The sequence below is a fragment of the Phalacrocorax carbo genome, chromosome Z (assembly GCF_963921805.1).
Source record: "Phalacrocorax carbo chromosome Z, bPhaCar2.1, whole genome shotgun sequence".
Taxonomy (NCBI): Eukaryota; Metazoa; Chordata; class Aves; order Suliformes; family Phalacrocoracidae; genus Phalacrocorax; species Phalacrocorax carbo.
The window spans coordinates 78,833,308-78,849,668 of NC_087548.1; the positions used below are offsets into that span (position 1 = coordinate 78,833,308).

The window sequence follows — 16,361 nt, forward strand, 5'->3', positions numbered from 1 at the left end:
GTTTCCAAATCTCCTGTTCAAGGTTGTTTTATTTTTCCCTTGAATGGCAGGGTTGGAATCTGGCCTTGCAAAATAATCGTTAGTGCAGCATACATTACTTATCATTGTGGTTTCTTGCAGTAATAACAGTCTTACCAGGACTCCTCTCTGTATGATTTTCCCAGTAGTCTTTTCAGCAGACATCTTGACAAATCTTTGTGCTAGGGTTGCCATACTCCTTGCTGGGTATGTTTATTCCCAGGATTGGGTTTTTGGATATTTTTTTTTTTTCTAGAAGATTCTCTTATTTTCCTATAGCACAAAGAAGCACTACTAACACATTAAGTCAGCAAAAGCCTTAGTGATTGTGGGACTCGCACCTCCATTAAGGGAGTTCATGTTTGGAAAGGGTAGCAATACATCATCAATTGGAGGTTCTGCTATAGTGTGGTGTACATAACCTTTGAAAGCTGTTCCTGCCACCAAAAGCTGCCTATTCTGTAGCTGGCCCAGATCCAGCTTCTCCTCATTTGGATCCATACTGGGTTTATGCCAGCCAGCTACTGTGTTCCTGTTCCCGTCAGAGGCAGCACTTGGATTTTGCCATTTGGACTGCTGGATGGTGAGGGTGGAAGCAATAAATGAAATGCATAGAGAGGCACGGTGGGAAAATAGGTGTTTTTGGCACTCGTTTGGGACAAGCTGCATAAGCCACCGCAGCTTAGACACACACGTGCAATATGACTATTCTAAACCTGTGCCAATAACAACTTGCTTTTACTACATAGTGTGACATCTGCTCACCTCTCTGCAGCAGCCACCTTCACTCTGCCAGTCTCAGCCTCTCTATAAATATGACTTTTGTCCAAACTTTTATTCCTTTCAGTGGTCTTCAGGAGACCCCATACATTTCTCTCCCTCTCCCGGGTTTGTAACGCTTCAGTTTTTAATGTTCGTACATATTAGCATTGAAGTAGGGATGGGTGGGATATTGCTGGTGCAGGCAAAACTGAACAGAGTCCACGGAGCAGTCAAGTGCTGTGTTGTGGTGATGCAGAGCAGCTCCTGGAGCTGTCTGCTAGTGAGCCTTGGGGTGCCCGGGTGGAAGGCATCCCGTGGGCCTCCGAAGGGGCTTGTGTGCCTCTGCAGCTGCTTTTACCTTTTCCAGATTATGGGATGGAGAAAGCGGGGAGACCCAAAGGCTATTCACACAAAGATGCGATACTGCCCAGGATAATTCCCCCACCACTCCCCTTTTTTTAAAAAAAAAAAAACAAAAAACAAAACACAAAAGACAGCACTGTGGTTCATCAGCTTCAAGCCTTGTGGAGGCCAGTCAGCTCCGGTGAGGCAGGACAGTATCTGTGAGGGAATTTGAACCACCTGTGTTTTTTGCTTCAAAGAGAAGTGTCTTTGGATTCGTTATTCCCTTTATTGATTTAACTCTAGCTGTTCACCTCAGATTGATCCAGACTGCTCACCAGAGACAGTTTCACTAGGTTTTGTCTTTTCAGCCAACAATTTGAAGAAAAAAACACACACCTTTGAATTAAAGCATCATCTGTAAGAAGTGCTTTCTAGGAATGGCTAGTGTTATCACACTTATGTTGTCTAATTTGTGATTGCTGACATGTAATAAACACACAGAAGTGCTGGGGATGAATGACTCAATATGATAAAGTAGTAACTTTCCTTCCTCTGCTCCTGCCCCCAAGGCTTTATTCCTTTTTTGATCCAAACTTCAAAAAGAATTGTCCTGAGTGTTCATGTTATCCCATTTTTCATCCTACCCTGTAAAAGAGGGATGGCTGGTTATTTCCCTTCTCATTTCTGAATGCAGTAATACAGAGATATTACAGGAGGTATATCCTTTCATGATTTTCTGCTCTTTAAAGGCTTGAGAAGAACTAGATAGTTTTGATAAGCCTCCAGTCCACTTACAAGCATTCTGAATCTGCTCTTTTTTGTAATGCTGGAAACAGCTCTGGGATGCTTACAGGAAGCAAAATGACATCTTACTATAGAAATTCTGTCTGGAAGCATGAGTATTTCTTTCTGCCTTGGCTTTGTAGCAGCTTTAGTAATCAAATAAGAGTTTTATTCTTTGCATCTTGTCTACCAACTCTTTCTTCTGTCTGATGAGCACTTCCTGTTATGAAGAGAGAGTAATTTAAATGTGCCTATCTGTTCATTAAACCGTTGCGCAAGGAAGAACACAAGTAGTCTAAGTCTGAACAGCCTCCCTTTCTGTAGGTATAGGCATCTCATCTGTGAGCAGCAAATGATACTATGCCCATCAGTTGCTTTTATATTTACTGCAGTCTTCCCCTTGTGCCTGGGGACAACTTTGTTTTAATTCATTCCCTAAACAGTCTCTTAGGCTGTAGATTTACACATTACTTTTTTGTTGTTGGGATTTTTTTGGCTAATGGAGGAAAGTTGGGCTTTTAAAAAAAAAATGCATCAATCATCACTAGCCAAAGTCATTAATACCAATTTTATCAATGTCTCAGTTGTTCTTCATATACCATGCTGATTTATTTATAGTTTGGCCACACCTCCTCTTTGCTGGAGGCAAGCAGATGTAACATAGATAGTACAGATGGCACCTTAACAGTCCTAGGTCCGGAACAGGGGTTTCCTTCTGTGGTCATTCCTGCCTAGGTTTTACATCTCTGCCAGATATCCATCACATTATCTAGGTCCCTTATGTGGCCCTGTGCTATACTCTCGTACACAAAGTTTTAATGCGCCTGCCCCACAGTGAAAGAGAAATTGTCATTTCCCTCAGCGTAGAATTAAAACACAAATGAAAGTGGAGTATTTTTTCCACTGAAGTTGACTTCATTCATCGTTATTTGTTGCTGTCTACTCACTGGATGCTCTGCAAGCAGTTCAACTCCAGCTCAGGTTCACTGTTGATTGACAGTTGTTGTTTCATGGAATATTTGAAACAAACAGGTAAAGTCATCTGTCTTCTGGAAGAGATCTGCCTCCTGGTGCATCCAGTCATTGTTCAGGATGGTTTTCACCATAACAGGGAGCTTCAGCTGAGGAACTGAAGACTGAGATAATATACAGAGCTCAAGGGGCATCTGAACAACCCTCTTAGTCGTATGGTTTACTTTTAGGGAGTCCTGCGAGGAGGAAGGAGTTGGACTCAATGATACTTACGGGTCCCTTCCAACGTGAGATATTCTAGGATTCTGTGATTCTGTAGACCCAGTGGCACTCCCCAGTTGGCACTGTGGAGTTAACTCCACTGGGCGTTAGAGGAAACACACATAACGTGCCATATTGTTAGTGCCACTGTCCCTGGCACACTTTCACACAGAGAGGACATAGGCCGCACCTTGTTTTGGAAGTTAAATGTTTTTTATAATCACAAAACTCATTCAACTTAGAAGTCTGCTTCAGTGCTAGTTTTGCAAGCATCTGTAAAAAAAACTTCAGGCAGAATATGTTCTGCTGATAAATGGCAGTATTCAGGCTAAACCTAATGACTCATTATTATTTTATATTATTGCACTGTTTCCTCTACAATGGAACATGTCTCTAGCCAAGAATAACAGAAACAATTGATAAAATGTAAATGAACACGCTTCCTAGACCTCTGAAATTTCTCGCACCCCACCCCACCAAGGGCCTCAAGGACCTTGTAATATTTTTTCACTAGTAATATCCAAGAGTGCAAGACAGGTCCCTTCCTGAAGAATTGCTGTGACATGACATATAATTTTATTCATGCTTTATAGAGTGTTTCGGCATTCTGCAGTTAAATGGTCTGTTTCCTTGGTCTCATTGCATTCTCAATAGAAAATGGCTTGCAGTCTTTTTTCTTCTAGAATAGAGAAAGCGTAAACTCTAAAGAATTACATTAAGCTTGAAACTTGACAGTTTGACAGTACCAAGCCCTCACCATAATTGCTTTCATCGGTTCTCACCAGTTTTAGAATGAGCTTTTATTACTGTTGCCTGAATATCTTATTACAATTAGCAATACTGAGTATGAAAGGTAGAATGGATTCCTCTTCTCATAGCAGCTGGTGGAAAGCTGGTCGATAAATTTTTTTAAAAGCTGTGCTGGTTATTAAACAGCCATATAGTTAAACAGCCTCCCTCTTGCTGCTTTGTTCCAAATACCTATCTTGTATCACGATTTTTACAGGGATCAGTATAATTTATTTTATTATTTCATTAATGTTTCTTTTAAATATTCTCATAGTTTAAAAAAATGTGAGTAGAATCAATGTGTCAGCACCTATTAATTGCTATATTGATTCTGTTGCGTGCTTTACATTGAGACAGACATTTACAGTGAATGCTATGTACCTGACAGAGCAATGCAGAAGCAAGGACATACAAAGTGAACACACAAATATCGCCATTGAAACCTAACCAGTGAGTGGGATGTGCTTTGGGTTTGTTTCCTTGCTTCTGGTTTGTGTCAAAACCTAACAGCACACACAGCCGGAACAGTCTTGTTTGTTTTTTGTTCTGTCATTAGTTTTAAAAGATAAAAAGCAGTAAGATGGCCATATACTCTGGACTACTGTCTCGCTAGCGAGTCCAGACATGTCTGGGGGAAAAAAGCAAGTAGGTTAAAAACACCGCCCACTGACCTCCTGCTAAGTCTTGGGAGGCTGATGTCGGTGTGTCATGCACAAAGAACCTATAGAAGGCAAAATAAAGCCAGTGGGGAAACTCCCATCTTTTACGACCAGACCTATGATCTTTAACAGGCAAGAGTATGTATGTGCATGTACAATACAGTCAATTGTTATGCTATGTATTGTGAGTAATAAAACCCTTCGGAAGATTCACTGCGGGGTTAGGAGGGCTGTGTGCCAGCAGAGTCACGGAGGGAATTGCAGCTCACCCTGCGCTGTGCTGGAACAAGTGAAAGTGGGAACGCGTTGCCCCTGAGATGAATCCTCAGAGCTAAAGAGCTTTAGTAATTCCATGTGCAATCATTTAAAAAGTGCCAATGAGTTAGTCAACTCCACTCAGAAATAAGATGATTTTATTAAAAGGAGAGCTAAGTTAAGCTTGAACTGAAAATCCAGGCTTCAGACTGAAGTCCCTGGTTTTTTTTCCTGATGATACCAGAAATGCTTTCTGTCTGTCAGATTTATTGGGAAGTTTTTCAAACAACCATTTTTATTTATAATAGTGCTTACAAAAAAAAAAAAAAAAAAAAGGCTTTTTAAACTACTATGTCTTTTAAATTGTTTGCATCCATTTGAGCTATTTGAACTGTTCATTCTGATCATGGGAATTTATTCCAGAGCTGAGGCAGTTATGTGCTATGTTTCAGATGGAAATTTCTCTCTGTCTTGCTCTTTCACTTTCTCTCCCTCTCTCACTTTTGCGAGACAGAATTTCAGACGGAGTTCAAAATTATAAAACTGCCACAGTCTTACTTAACAGAAGACAGTGACTTCGCTGCAATGTTGGACTATAAGCCTACAATTAATTCTTATTTTTTCTCTGCAAAGAAAAAATTGAGGCATCAGATGAGGAGCTGTACTTGAAAAATGTGTGTTACTCTTTTCCTGTTTCCCAGTATGGTAGCATGGATAAAACCAGACATGTTTCCAACAAGTGGACCTGTTACCAATAACCCAAGATGCAGGTGTCATTGCATTTTCGTCTGTGTAGCACGCTGGGTTGTTTCATGTGTACATCATGATTGTTCTACTCTGATTGACATCCGCCTTCTCCTAATAATGTCCCAGTTGCCCACCTGGATTGTGCTCCCTTTTCTCTTAATGCATTTGTAAGATAAAAAAACCCTTCAGAGCACTGTGCTGAAACTCACAAAAAGGCAAGCTGTCTGAATTTGTCAGTGGTGCAGCACCAGCACAATTATCAAGACTCTCTGCAGATTAAAATTTTATGAAGTTTGTGGTTTGAATTCTGGTTTGAACCAGACCAGTACAAGAAAACTTTTGTGGAGGTACTTCAGGCTTATACTAATATGTCACAACTGAAGATAAAATCTGACTTGGGCTGTGGAACTGAAACGGCTTTGTATAGAAAATTATTGTACATTGGTATCTAATCAAATTTGTCATGTTTTCTGCTGTGTTTTTCCTATTCCTGTGTATTACCTGTGGAGATCCTTCAAGATTTTGGGAATATTAGAAGTTTACATGCACTCAGAGGGGGACTGGGCCATTTGTGAGAGAGAAATGTACTGAATGTTACTGAACACACAGAAATTAACCCTGGCTCAGGAAGCTAAGCTCTGAGCTGTATATGGTTGGAGGCAGGAAAAGCACTTTGTTCTCTTGAAAAAGCATCTGGAGAAGAGGTTCTGGGCAACACGGAGTTGACCCGAGGACAGCGGTTCCCACAATGTTGATGTCTAGTAAGTTATCTTTTTCATTACCTGTTTTAGATTGGGTGACATGGCCTGTTTCTTCCTTTCATGAACTGATTTCAGCCCAACACAGGTCACAGTGACCAAAATTGCTGAATGCTTTTTAGTTTTGTTGTGTGAGAAATAAAACTTACAGGTGTCCATGCCTAGTGCCGAGCAAGACAGGTGCTGAGCAGTCTCGGAGTGTAAAGCATAAGGTGGTCTCTCCAAGTAAGGGTGGTGAGCATGGGGGCCCGGCAGCCCAAAAGAGCTTGGCTGTATGACACCAGTACTGCAGGTTTTCGTGGTTGCATTTGTGCGTCTGGTTAGTAGCCTTGATGAGCCTGGTAGTCCAGCCTCAGATGCCTAAAGCCTATCCAAGGCCTTGCTTTTAATTTCCTGATTGACTAAGTGTCTCTGAAAGCCTGCAGCCTGAGAAGAAATATCTGGTAGAGGGACTGGTGGTACATGAGCTCCCTGAAACTGCACCTATATTGATGGGAAGGTAGTAATCAGAATTTTCCATTTAAAATACAGGGTTGGCTGCTGTCTTTCCAGTTGCCATGCTCATTACTTCATGTCTTTTAGCTCCTGTCCATTGGTCGTCTCTGTTCCTTTCTCAAAACCAAGATGGGTGGTCTGCTAATGCAGAGACAGATCTTGACGGGTGGCCATTCTGGGCTCCCCTCCCTCCCACCTCTGGGGACAGATCTGCAGCAACCCCAGCACAGTCACAGCCAGTTGGGGTGTGACTGGTGCTGGTTTAGCACCAAGTAAGTCTTGGACCTTCATTACCATAACACTGGGGGAGGTCCGTGCGTGCATGAATAAACTGAGACTGTCCCTTGATCCTGGTACAACATGTATGCTAACTATTCTGCCAGAAAAGGAAATCTCTGAAATTTAAGAGCTAAAGAATCTTTCTGTGAATTTGACCATTTATGGAAGTAAAAAGTAGAGAGGCTCGTTAGGAAGAAAACCCCGCTTTATGTAGGAATTTTTGTGAAAGAAACACACAGGGCCAGTCCTGTCCTTTTGGTTAGTTGGGGTTTTGTTGTTTTTGGAGGTAGTACAACCCTTCTTAAGAATCTTATAGTCTAGACTCTGTTGCAGCATTTACCCCAAAAGTAATGAGTTGGCTATTTGGTCTATTGTTAAATGTTCCTGGTAAAGTACTTACTGCAGATATTGCTGCTTAGGCAGACCCTGAGAGCTCGAATGGATGGAGACCAGTTGGGGTTTTCGAGGAGAAAAAATTACTTTTGAAGCCTGCTATACAGGCTGTCTTGCATCATGAGCTGCAGATGATTCCTGCTTCATAGAACCATAGAAGATATATTTTGAAAATGGCTTCTTTACTCCACGAAATAAACATGTTGCTAGATGGGGGTCTCTAAAGGAAAGACTGTTAAAGCATCTTAACCACATGTCCAAAGTGTTAAGAAGTTCAGGAGTCAGAGCCAGGCTTTCCGGCCCATGTTCATTTGCTTTATGCACACTAAGTAAGGAATAGGATTGGCATTAGGTGGACAAAGCTGATGTCTGTTCTCTACCCTTGGTGAGAAGATGTTTCAAGGATGCATAAGGTATGATAAAAATGTGGAGCAGAAAAAATTCAGCTTTAGCCAGAAAACACTGGCTGTTGCAGTGTCCAGCTCCATTCTATGGCTGCACCTATTTTTACTTTTTCCCTTGTGTTTTCAAAGGGCTGGATGTGCAGTTCCCCCTTCTTTTTTTTTTTTTATTTTTTGGTACTGTTGTTTGAACATGTTTCCACTCTCACAGGTGTCACTGTAGGCAGGGATTTGATCTTAAATATCAAAGGTTTGATCTAATTTCAGAAAAGCATGAATGAATTCAGATCTGCGGCTGGGAACGGGGCAGGAGGAACATGAGAGAGGTTGAATGGGAGTTAAGACAGAGCATAAAGGAAAATACAATCCTTGATACTAAACCAATTTTAGATTCAATGGAGAACTATTAGAGACCTAATAGGGGACGAAAGGGGGAAAAAACTCATTATACTTTATCTGCTCTACCCAAACTTGTAACTTGAAACCTGCTCCCAGTTTATTCAGTTCACTGTTCCCAGGTTTGTTAAGAACTCACTGCTGCTCTATCTTTCTAAGTATATTTTGTCATTAGAAAATATGTACATAAGTCGTATCATATCCATGTACTGATCCAAAGTGGTTTTCTGCAATAAGCCAATTAAAATGAATGATCCAAAACCTGCTGAGCAGATCTGTGGATAATAGGTAACCTGGTCAGTAATAGGTTTCTGCTGGTGCCCAGGTATACTTGTACAAATTGTTCAGCAGGGAGAAAGAATTGCTTAATTCAGTCTTAGGAGTTTTTGAAAGATCATTTTTAGGATTACATCCATGGATTCTCCTGCATCCTTCTGAGACGAGGATGTTTTTAGCCGTACCTAGTAATTTAGTAAAGATACCCGAGTTAGCGAGGCTAGTGTTAAGAGGGAACTTTTCATCATATGAATGCTGGACTAATCCATTTTTCTTTCAGTTGTGGGTTTCATTCTGGAGCAGTCAGAACAAAGGGTGGACCCCAGAGAGTTGCAAGCTGAGTCCGTGGTTCAGGAGGCTTTGTAAGCATGTGCTTAACTTTAAGCAAGCGCTTAGCTCCTGTTGAAGTCATTAGTCTTTAAACAGACACCCAGAGCCTCAATACTGGGAAGGAGTGGAAAAGACATGGAACATCTGAAGCACAATCTATGTTTTAGGGTTGCTGGATTTTCCTCCAGTTAAACGCTCTTATTTTTGTGATTTGTTTCAGCGTGGTTTTGCAGTTGTAGCTGCCATCTGCAGGCTTCAGATTTTCCGATGGAAAACCCGTCCTTTATTGCTCCACCGCTGTGAAAGGGCTGCAACAGCCGCATCGACCCCTTCTGTCCTCAGGGACCACAGACGCAGGGGCACGAGGACACACATTTCCTACGCGAGAAATTGGCTCCGGGATTTTTATTTTCCCCCTTAGGTCTCTGGCTACTGTTTATGATCACCCTAAGGGGATAAGAAAGGGTTAGGGAGAGAAATCAGCTCCAGGGTTTGACAGCCTGGAAGAGGGTTATGACACGGTTTAGCTGGTGCTGGTGTTATATAAATGTATATGTGATAAATAGCATTTAATGACTATGAGAAATGGCTTCTAGCATTTGCCAATAAATTTGCAATTTACTGGATTTATGAAAGACCTTGACAAAATTCCTAAACAAACTTTTTCCTTTACTATATACTCATGTATTTATGATTAAGAGATTTGTGTTTTTCCCAGTGAAGGCAGTGGTGCTAGTATGTTCCTCAAAGTGAAAGTGGTCTAGTTTATTTAAGCAAGAAGGAGTTTAAGTGGAAATGAGCCGCAGAAATGTGTGCCACTTGTCTAAAACAAACATGGTTTAGGCTTTTTGTTATAAGTGACATCTATTATTACATTTTTAAGTAGGTCTTTGTTAGTAAGCATTTGCAAGTACGTTTGATCAGCTGAAAAGATATTTATATTAATAAACCAGAATGTTCTTTTCATATAAGGACCTGCACCTATGCCAACTATAGTTAATTGGGAATTTGCAACTGAACCAATACAAGTCCCTAAAAAAGTACTGTCAGCATTGTTTATTTACATGACATGTTTTCTGCACAGCCATTTTAGACATTACGTATGGTCTTCTGAGGATCTTTAGACCATCTGTTTCATAGAACTAAATAAATAGAGTGGATGATTAATAACATTGAGACCTGATCTAGACTAGACATTAGAAGTTATATCAATTTTGAAAGTTATATCAGTGAGAGACACATGAGTATCTTCTCAGTGTAGGAGGCGTGCTTGCAAGTTTGTTCTTGCTGCAATCACTATATCAATTTCTTGATGTTTAAGGGATTCCCAGTTCACTTTTCTCCCTCTGAAGGATTCCAGGGATATATAAAGAAAAATAAAACCAGACTTGTATAAGCATAAATCAATTTATCCCCCATTTAATAGTTCTAGAGAACAAAGAGTGGTGCTTGCAAGAGCTTAAGACAGTGTTTAGAAATTGTCCTGTTTTTTTAAGTTTTACTTTAAGTTTTGTTTATTGAGGGAATTCCAGACTTATCTTACTGCACATTGGTTGTGATGAATGCAGGTGCAGTTGCAGCTTGGCTTTCAGCCAGTGGTGGAAGTTTATTAGGGAACATTGATTCCCTGGCTGAACATTAAATTTGTGGTTGCTGCATTGAAAATATTCTTCATTAAATGTGTAATTGAAGGAGCTTATTATTGCTGTTGTTATCTGTCTGCTGACCTTAGCTGAGACTAGACTGTTCGCTTAATACACTGAGCATAGGAAAATGCCACACATGGAAGAGTCTCTGAGAGGGATGGAGACAGTATCCCTTGAGCTAGAAATCATTCCTTTCCACTATTTCTTGACTATTTTTCTCTAGCCTCTGTGAATTTCTGTTGGGGCCAGGTACAGTTTGGGCACTGATGATCTGCATCACCACCTCTCTCTTCAGAGGACTGAAATGGGCAGAAAATTTTTCAGTTTCTTCACTAACATAACTTAGGGAAAAGTCCGTCAACTGTAATTTCAGATCATGAAGGTGACTGCATCCAGCAAGTTCTTCATGACTTTCTGGGGTTTACATTTTGCAAGACGAATTAGAAATATTTGGGTTTGTTTTCATATTATTTCTAGGAATAAATGTCAGAGAAGGCTGGAGGTTGAATACTTATAATACTGCCAAAACCTAAACAAAATTACTGAGTTTCATTTTACATTTTAAATTGAATTAAAAAGAAAAATACCTTCATAATTTACCTTATATCATAGTCATTGGGGCATTTCTGTAAAGGGGAATATCATAGTATTTTTAATCACATGTAGTTTCAATTTAGTCTACTTACATTTTTAATATTCAACTTTAAAGAGGTCTGTCTGCACATAGACTTCTTGATGTGTCTGTTCACGTAAGAGGCTTTCCCCCCTCCTCCATTACACCATTTCTTTTTCTTTTCATGGTTGAACTTCCTTCTTTTTGGCCAGTAGCCATAGGCAGTCAAGATGATGTCTCCCAAGAGCTCACACCACAGGGCATCGGTTATTCAAGGCCAAGGTTTTACGTATAGCCATGAGCTTTACTCAAAGCTCCTTTCATAATACTTCCTTAATAATGATGGCTGATGAGTATATCTCTTCTGAGGACTTTCTGTGAAGGCGATGTTTATACAGCCAAGACAGCAGATTGCTGATAAATCAAAGAATCCAAGTTTTTCTCTCGGGGTGGACTAAAAGTACCATCTCTGGAGCACAAATGTTGCTCTAAGCTTTTTCGCTGTCAGCTGCAATGTGAGTGCTCATTAGTGTTTGAGGTGCCTCACCTTAATGCTGTAATGACTACTAATTCTCTGTTTATGAGCTGCTGCTGCCACCTATTTTTATGATACCGAAGAAAGTATATACCCTCTGTTAATATCTACTCATGGTATTAAGCCTTCATTTTTTACAGATTAATGACAAAAACAAACTGTTAAACCAAGCTAAGGAAAGATATACACACTGAGAAATTCTGCCTTTTCCTAAAACACTGCTACACATCATCTGGGAGAGCTGAAATCTCCTCTCTTAGTAAAATGCCAGCTTTTGATTGGAACTGGCTATTTTAATTACTAAAAAATGAGGAAAAGAATGTAATGGTCCAAGGACACAAACATGCCTCCTAGATTAATTTTCTTGAGAAACTTTCATAGCTATGTTTATTTACAATGGTATTTATCTTTTAAAATCCCATGAGAGTTGCTCGAGAACAAAAACTTGTGTAAGATGGTAACCACAACGTGCTGGGTTGGCCGTACAAGCCTAGCTAAGTGCAAGAACCTTTCATCTTTCCAGCAAGAAGTACCTCAAGATGAGCAGTTGTGCTGATACTACAGCCACTGACCTTATTTTTCTTCAGCACAGCTACCACGTGTTTGATCTTTTTGCCACCAGGAAGCTCTTTTTAATCGTGTCGTTTGTAGCAGTCACGTAGGGGATTATTTTCTGCTTCATACTGCTTCACAAACATTATCTCGTGGAACTGACCGTCTGTTGCAGCAGGAATGGTGTTGTACAGATCTTTTCTGGGGTCTGTGTGAACTCAGAAATAATTAATCACAAGAAACAAATGGGAGTGGTCCATCTGTCCTACTGCAAAAGAAGGTGTTGCGTTTTCTCCCAAGCTATGCAAAGCCATCACCCTCCGTGGCTTTGAGTTTCTGTGCTGTTTAGTTAAGTACTGAAGTGTTGCCTGCCTTCTGTTTCTTATGGCTCTTACTCAGCTGTGGAAAGAAATATCAAGTAATGTAACCACTTTCTTCCAAATCTGGGGCCAGAATCTCAGCTGGTGTAAGTCAGCAGAGCTCCACTGACATTATTAGTGCTCCAGTGATTCACACCAGCTGTGGATCTGGTCTTCTGTCTCAATTTATGAAGGGCTTGAACTAAATGTCAGGAAATATGAAATGATCTCTTATAGTCAGCAGTTCTCCAGATGTGTTAATGGAGTTTAAGTTTACCAAAAAGCAAGACTTCAAAAAGTGATCCAACAGAAGAATAAACTTTCAAGAAGAATGCCTTACTTACAGGCTTTTTGGCAAGAAAGGACTATACAATTCACTGCAATTTAAAGAAATTCACTCAGTTATGCATCAGTATATGGTAATACAACTTCAGTGAGAATCCAAGATTCAAAATAATTTCACAGCACAAAGCAAGCTGTTGGCATTCAGTGGATAACTGCCATGCAAATAGGAACCATCAAGTCTTTAAACCAAAATTAAGTTGCTTATGAACCTCTTGTAAAGAGGCTAATGCTTCCACTTTGCAAGTGTAGTTGGGTTTATTCACAGTCATGGTATTACAGCTTTTGGAGATTAAATGAGGACCATGTTGTTACAAGAACACAGAAGCTTAATAGCTTTAGCTGTGTATGTTAGAACTCAACAGTGATTTGGATTATAGATATGATCTCATGTATAGTGTTGAAAACAGTTGTTTTAGCCAATGAGGATAAAATTGTCATTGACATTGCTTAAGCACTGTCAGACTTACTTTTCAAAATCAGAACATGCTGGAATAGGTGCAATCTGAAAGTCAACAAATGTGGGGTCTCAGAAGTCTTTTATTCTTATATGCCTATACAGCATATGAGCATATGCTCTAAATAAAACTTCCAGTACCTGAAATAGCCTATGGTGGTACAGAGGTCTTCACAGCCTAATTTATTTGCTGATGAGACCTTTCAGAATTAATAAAATGATCAGCATGTGGCTCCACACTGTGATTTACATATGTTCTCACTTGAGACAGACCTAGAAAGGTAAAAGAACAATACACCTTCAATAAGTAAATTTGAGTGTAATGCTGTGTTGGGGTATGCTACCTATATGTTAAAAAAATAATTAGGGTACAAATAAGTTGATGGCTAACAACTAGAATGGAATGATCTGATCCTGCTGACCAGCGGTCATTGGCTAAGGGTCCAGTTCTGGCAGGTTTGTTTCACAGTCAGTTCAAGTGACTTTTGATGAGACACACATCTTGTTAGGTGTCACTGCATACCAAAAGAAAAAAAAATGGTTGGACACAATTTATTCAGACCTGAAGAAAAGCATTTTGGAAGAGTTCGCTGAGAAAGCTGGTTAGACTTCCAGAGAAAGTAATTATCATAATCTGGATATACCAACGCGTTGAATGTAAAGTGGTTTGCAGAACTGGAGTGATGGATAGAGTGGTGAGGAAACCCTTCTGAATTCTGGAGAGCTCTTAGGAAGTGACAGCGCCCAAGACTCAGCATTTACCGGGGTTTTGCTGATTTCCGAGGAACACAGGGCACTCCACCCTGAAATGAAAATCATTCCCTGGGTCCACAGCAGGAAACATTATAGTGAGAGCTCTGAACCTCCGAGGGCTTGACAAACTTGAAGTACGAGAGGCTATGAATCATGCAGTGGTTGGGGTCTTAGGAAGCTCATTGCATTTTGAAGGTTGCAGTGTTTTATAAAAAATTATTCTCCCTAGAGGTTTCTGGTAGAAGTTCTGGAAATCTTGTTTCTGAATCTGTTTGAAACCTAATTTGAAAAGAAAAAAAGTTACAGAATTTCACTAACTATATTGGCTCTACAGCAGTTGAAGGCAAATGCTTGGATTAGTCTGAAAATTAAGATTGCTTTTGGATGCCTCATTGCACTAAGCCCTCATAGGGCAGCATTTGAGAGTAACACTTTCCATCACTTCTGTCTAATTCTTCCCATCCTGGTGGCTTATATGTTGGCCCTGGTAATATATGAATTTTTCACCTTCTGTCAGGATTACACCAGTGGAATATACCTGGGCATGAAGCCATCAATCCTTATGAAATTCCAACCAGTCCAAAGTCCTACAATACAAGCACATCAGGTCTGCTCCCTGCTTCCTACACCAATTCCCTACAACATACTGAGCCAAGATTAAGAGATTATGTCTTATTTTCAAAGCAGCTAGTGATATTGACATGGAATATGTTGTCACTGAAAACACCCGTATCAGTGGTCAATAATTCTCTTCTTAAAGCTTTCAGAAGTTGTCTGCGCAGGATTCAAAGACTTTTCATGGATTCAGCCTATACATATAAGATTAATTCCTATAGGGATCAGAAGCTGTTGCAAATGCCACTGTTTTTTGAAACAAAAGATACCTTGCCTTCCCAGGCATAAGCGCAGAGCTGCCTATACCAGAATGGTGTCTCAGAGGGAGAGGAGAAACAGTGAACATGGGCCTTTGGCAAACACCAGGAGCTCGTATAGCCAAGAGTCACTTACATGATCTACGTTGATAAGGACATTCAAAGGAGTCCTAAACAGGCCTGACTGATGCAAAGTAGCATTTGTTCAATGTAATTGATGTCTGCTTAAGGCGTGACGTTTTCAGGTAGGACTCCGTGGTGTCCAGCCATCTGAGGGCAAACCCACACCTCGGCATACACATGAGTCCTTCTATTTGCATACATTTATAGCAAATGTAAACATAACATAGGTACAGGGGAAGGCCAGGGACCTTTGAGACAACTCAGTCTGATTCTTCATATGCCTCCATGTCAAACTGATGACAACAGACATATACTTAGCACCAGTGAAAAAGTAACAAGCATTTAGCAGAGCATCATCCTGCGCAGTAGTAGAAAAGCAGGTCCTTTGTATGTTTTCTGCGCTAGTTCTCCTCTTCCTAGCTCTCCATGTGGAAATTGTGGGTGAAATGGTCATTCTCAGGGTCCTAGAAATTGTAAAGAAATAGCTGAAACCTTGACATTTATAAGCTGAATTTCATTTGTTTTGCCATAGCCATCTCAGCAAGTAATTAGGCCTTAACAAAAAGCACTTTTCTCTTACATGTAACCTTAACAAAAAGCTCAAAATACACTATTAAATGGTTACCTTGGCAGTGTATATGGTGTATATGTTGGAATTGTTTATATCTGTATCTAAATTTGTTTCAAATCTCTTTGCTTTGTATTTCCAGACCTGATCTGGCCTCAGAGAGGGCATCGGGCAAGCATTCCCCAGATGTGATGTCTCTCGAAACACTGGAAAACACCTGTAAGCTGGAGGACCTCTTTGATGACATCTAGCTATGTGAGGGCTGAGAAATTGAGAGATTGGTGCTTCTAATGGAGATAAGCAATAAAATATTACGATACTGAGCAAAATCTTTACTCTATGATAGTATTCGATGGCATATTGCTCTAATCCTCTTGCGCTGCGCTTGCCCCATTCGTCAGTACGCGATTGTAGACCCTTGGCCTGCTCGGCTTGATCTGTGATGGCCTTGAAATCAGTTTAGCCTCTGTGTAGACCTTTTATCATGCGTATATGGGGAACGAGAACACCATCATAGCGTTTTTATGACCTAACAGCCTGCGGCTGCTGATTGTATCCAGGATGAACTGGTTTCCAGATGTCCCCAGAGAATAAGTCAGATGTAAAGAAGATTAAGGCTACC

General features: G+C 40.4%; 1 protein-coding gene across 6 annotated transcripts in view; it reads left to right on the forward strand.

Moving 5' to 3' along the window:
- XRCC4 (X-ray repair cross complementing 4) overlaps positions 1-16,158 on the forward strand; it is a 181,428-nt gene extending 165,270 nt beyond the window's left edge. For all 6 annotated transcript variants that reach the window (XM_064439500.1, XM_064439503.1, XM_064439502.1 and 3 more), the window contains one exon: positions 15,882-16,158. In XM_064439500.1, coding sequence (XP_064295570.1) covers positions 15,882-15,990 — 109 coding nt within the window. In that variant the 3' untranslated portion in view covers positions 15,991-16,158. The remainder of the gene's footprint in view (positions 1-15,881) is intronic.
- The last annotated feature ends 203 nt before the right edge of the window (positions 16,159-16,361 follow it).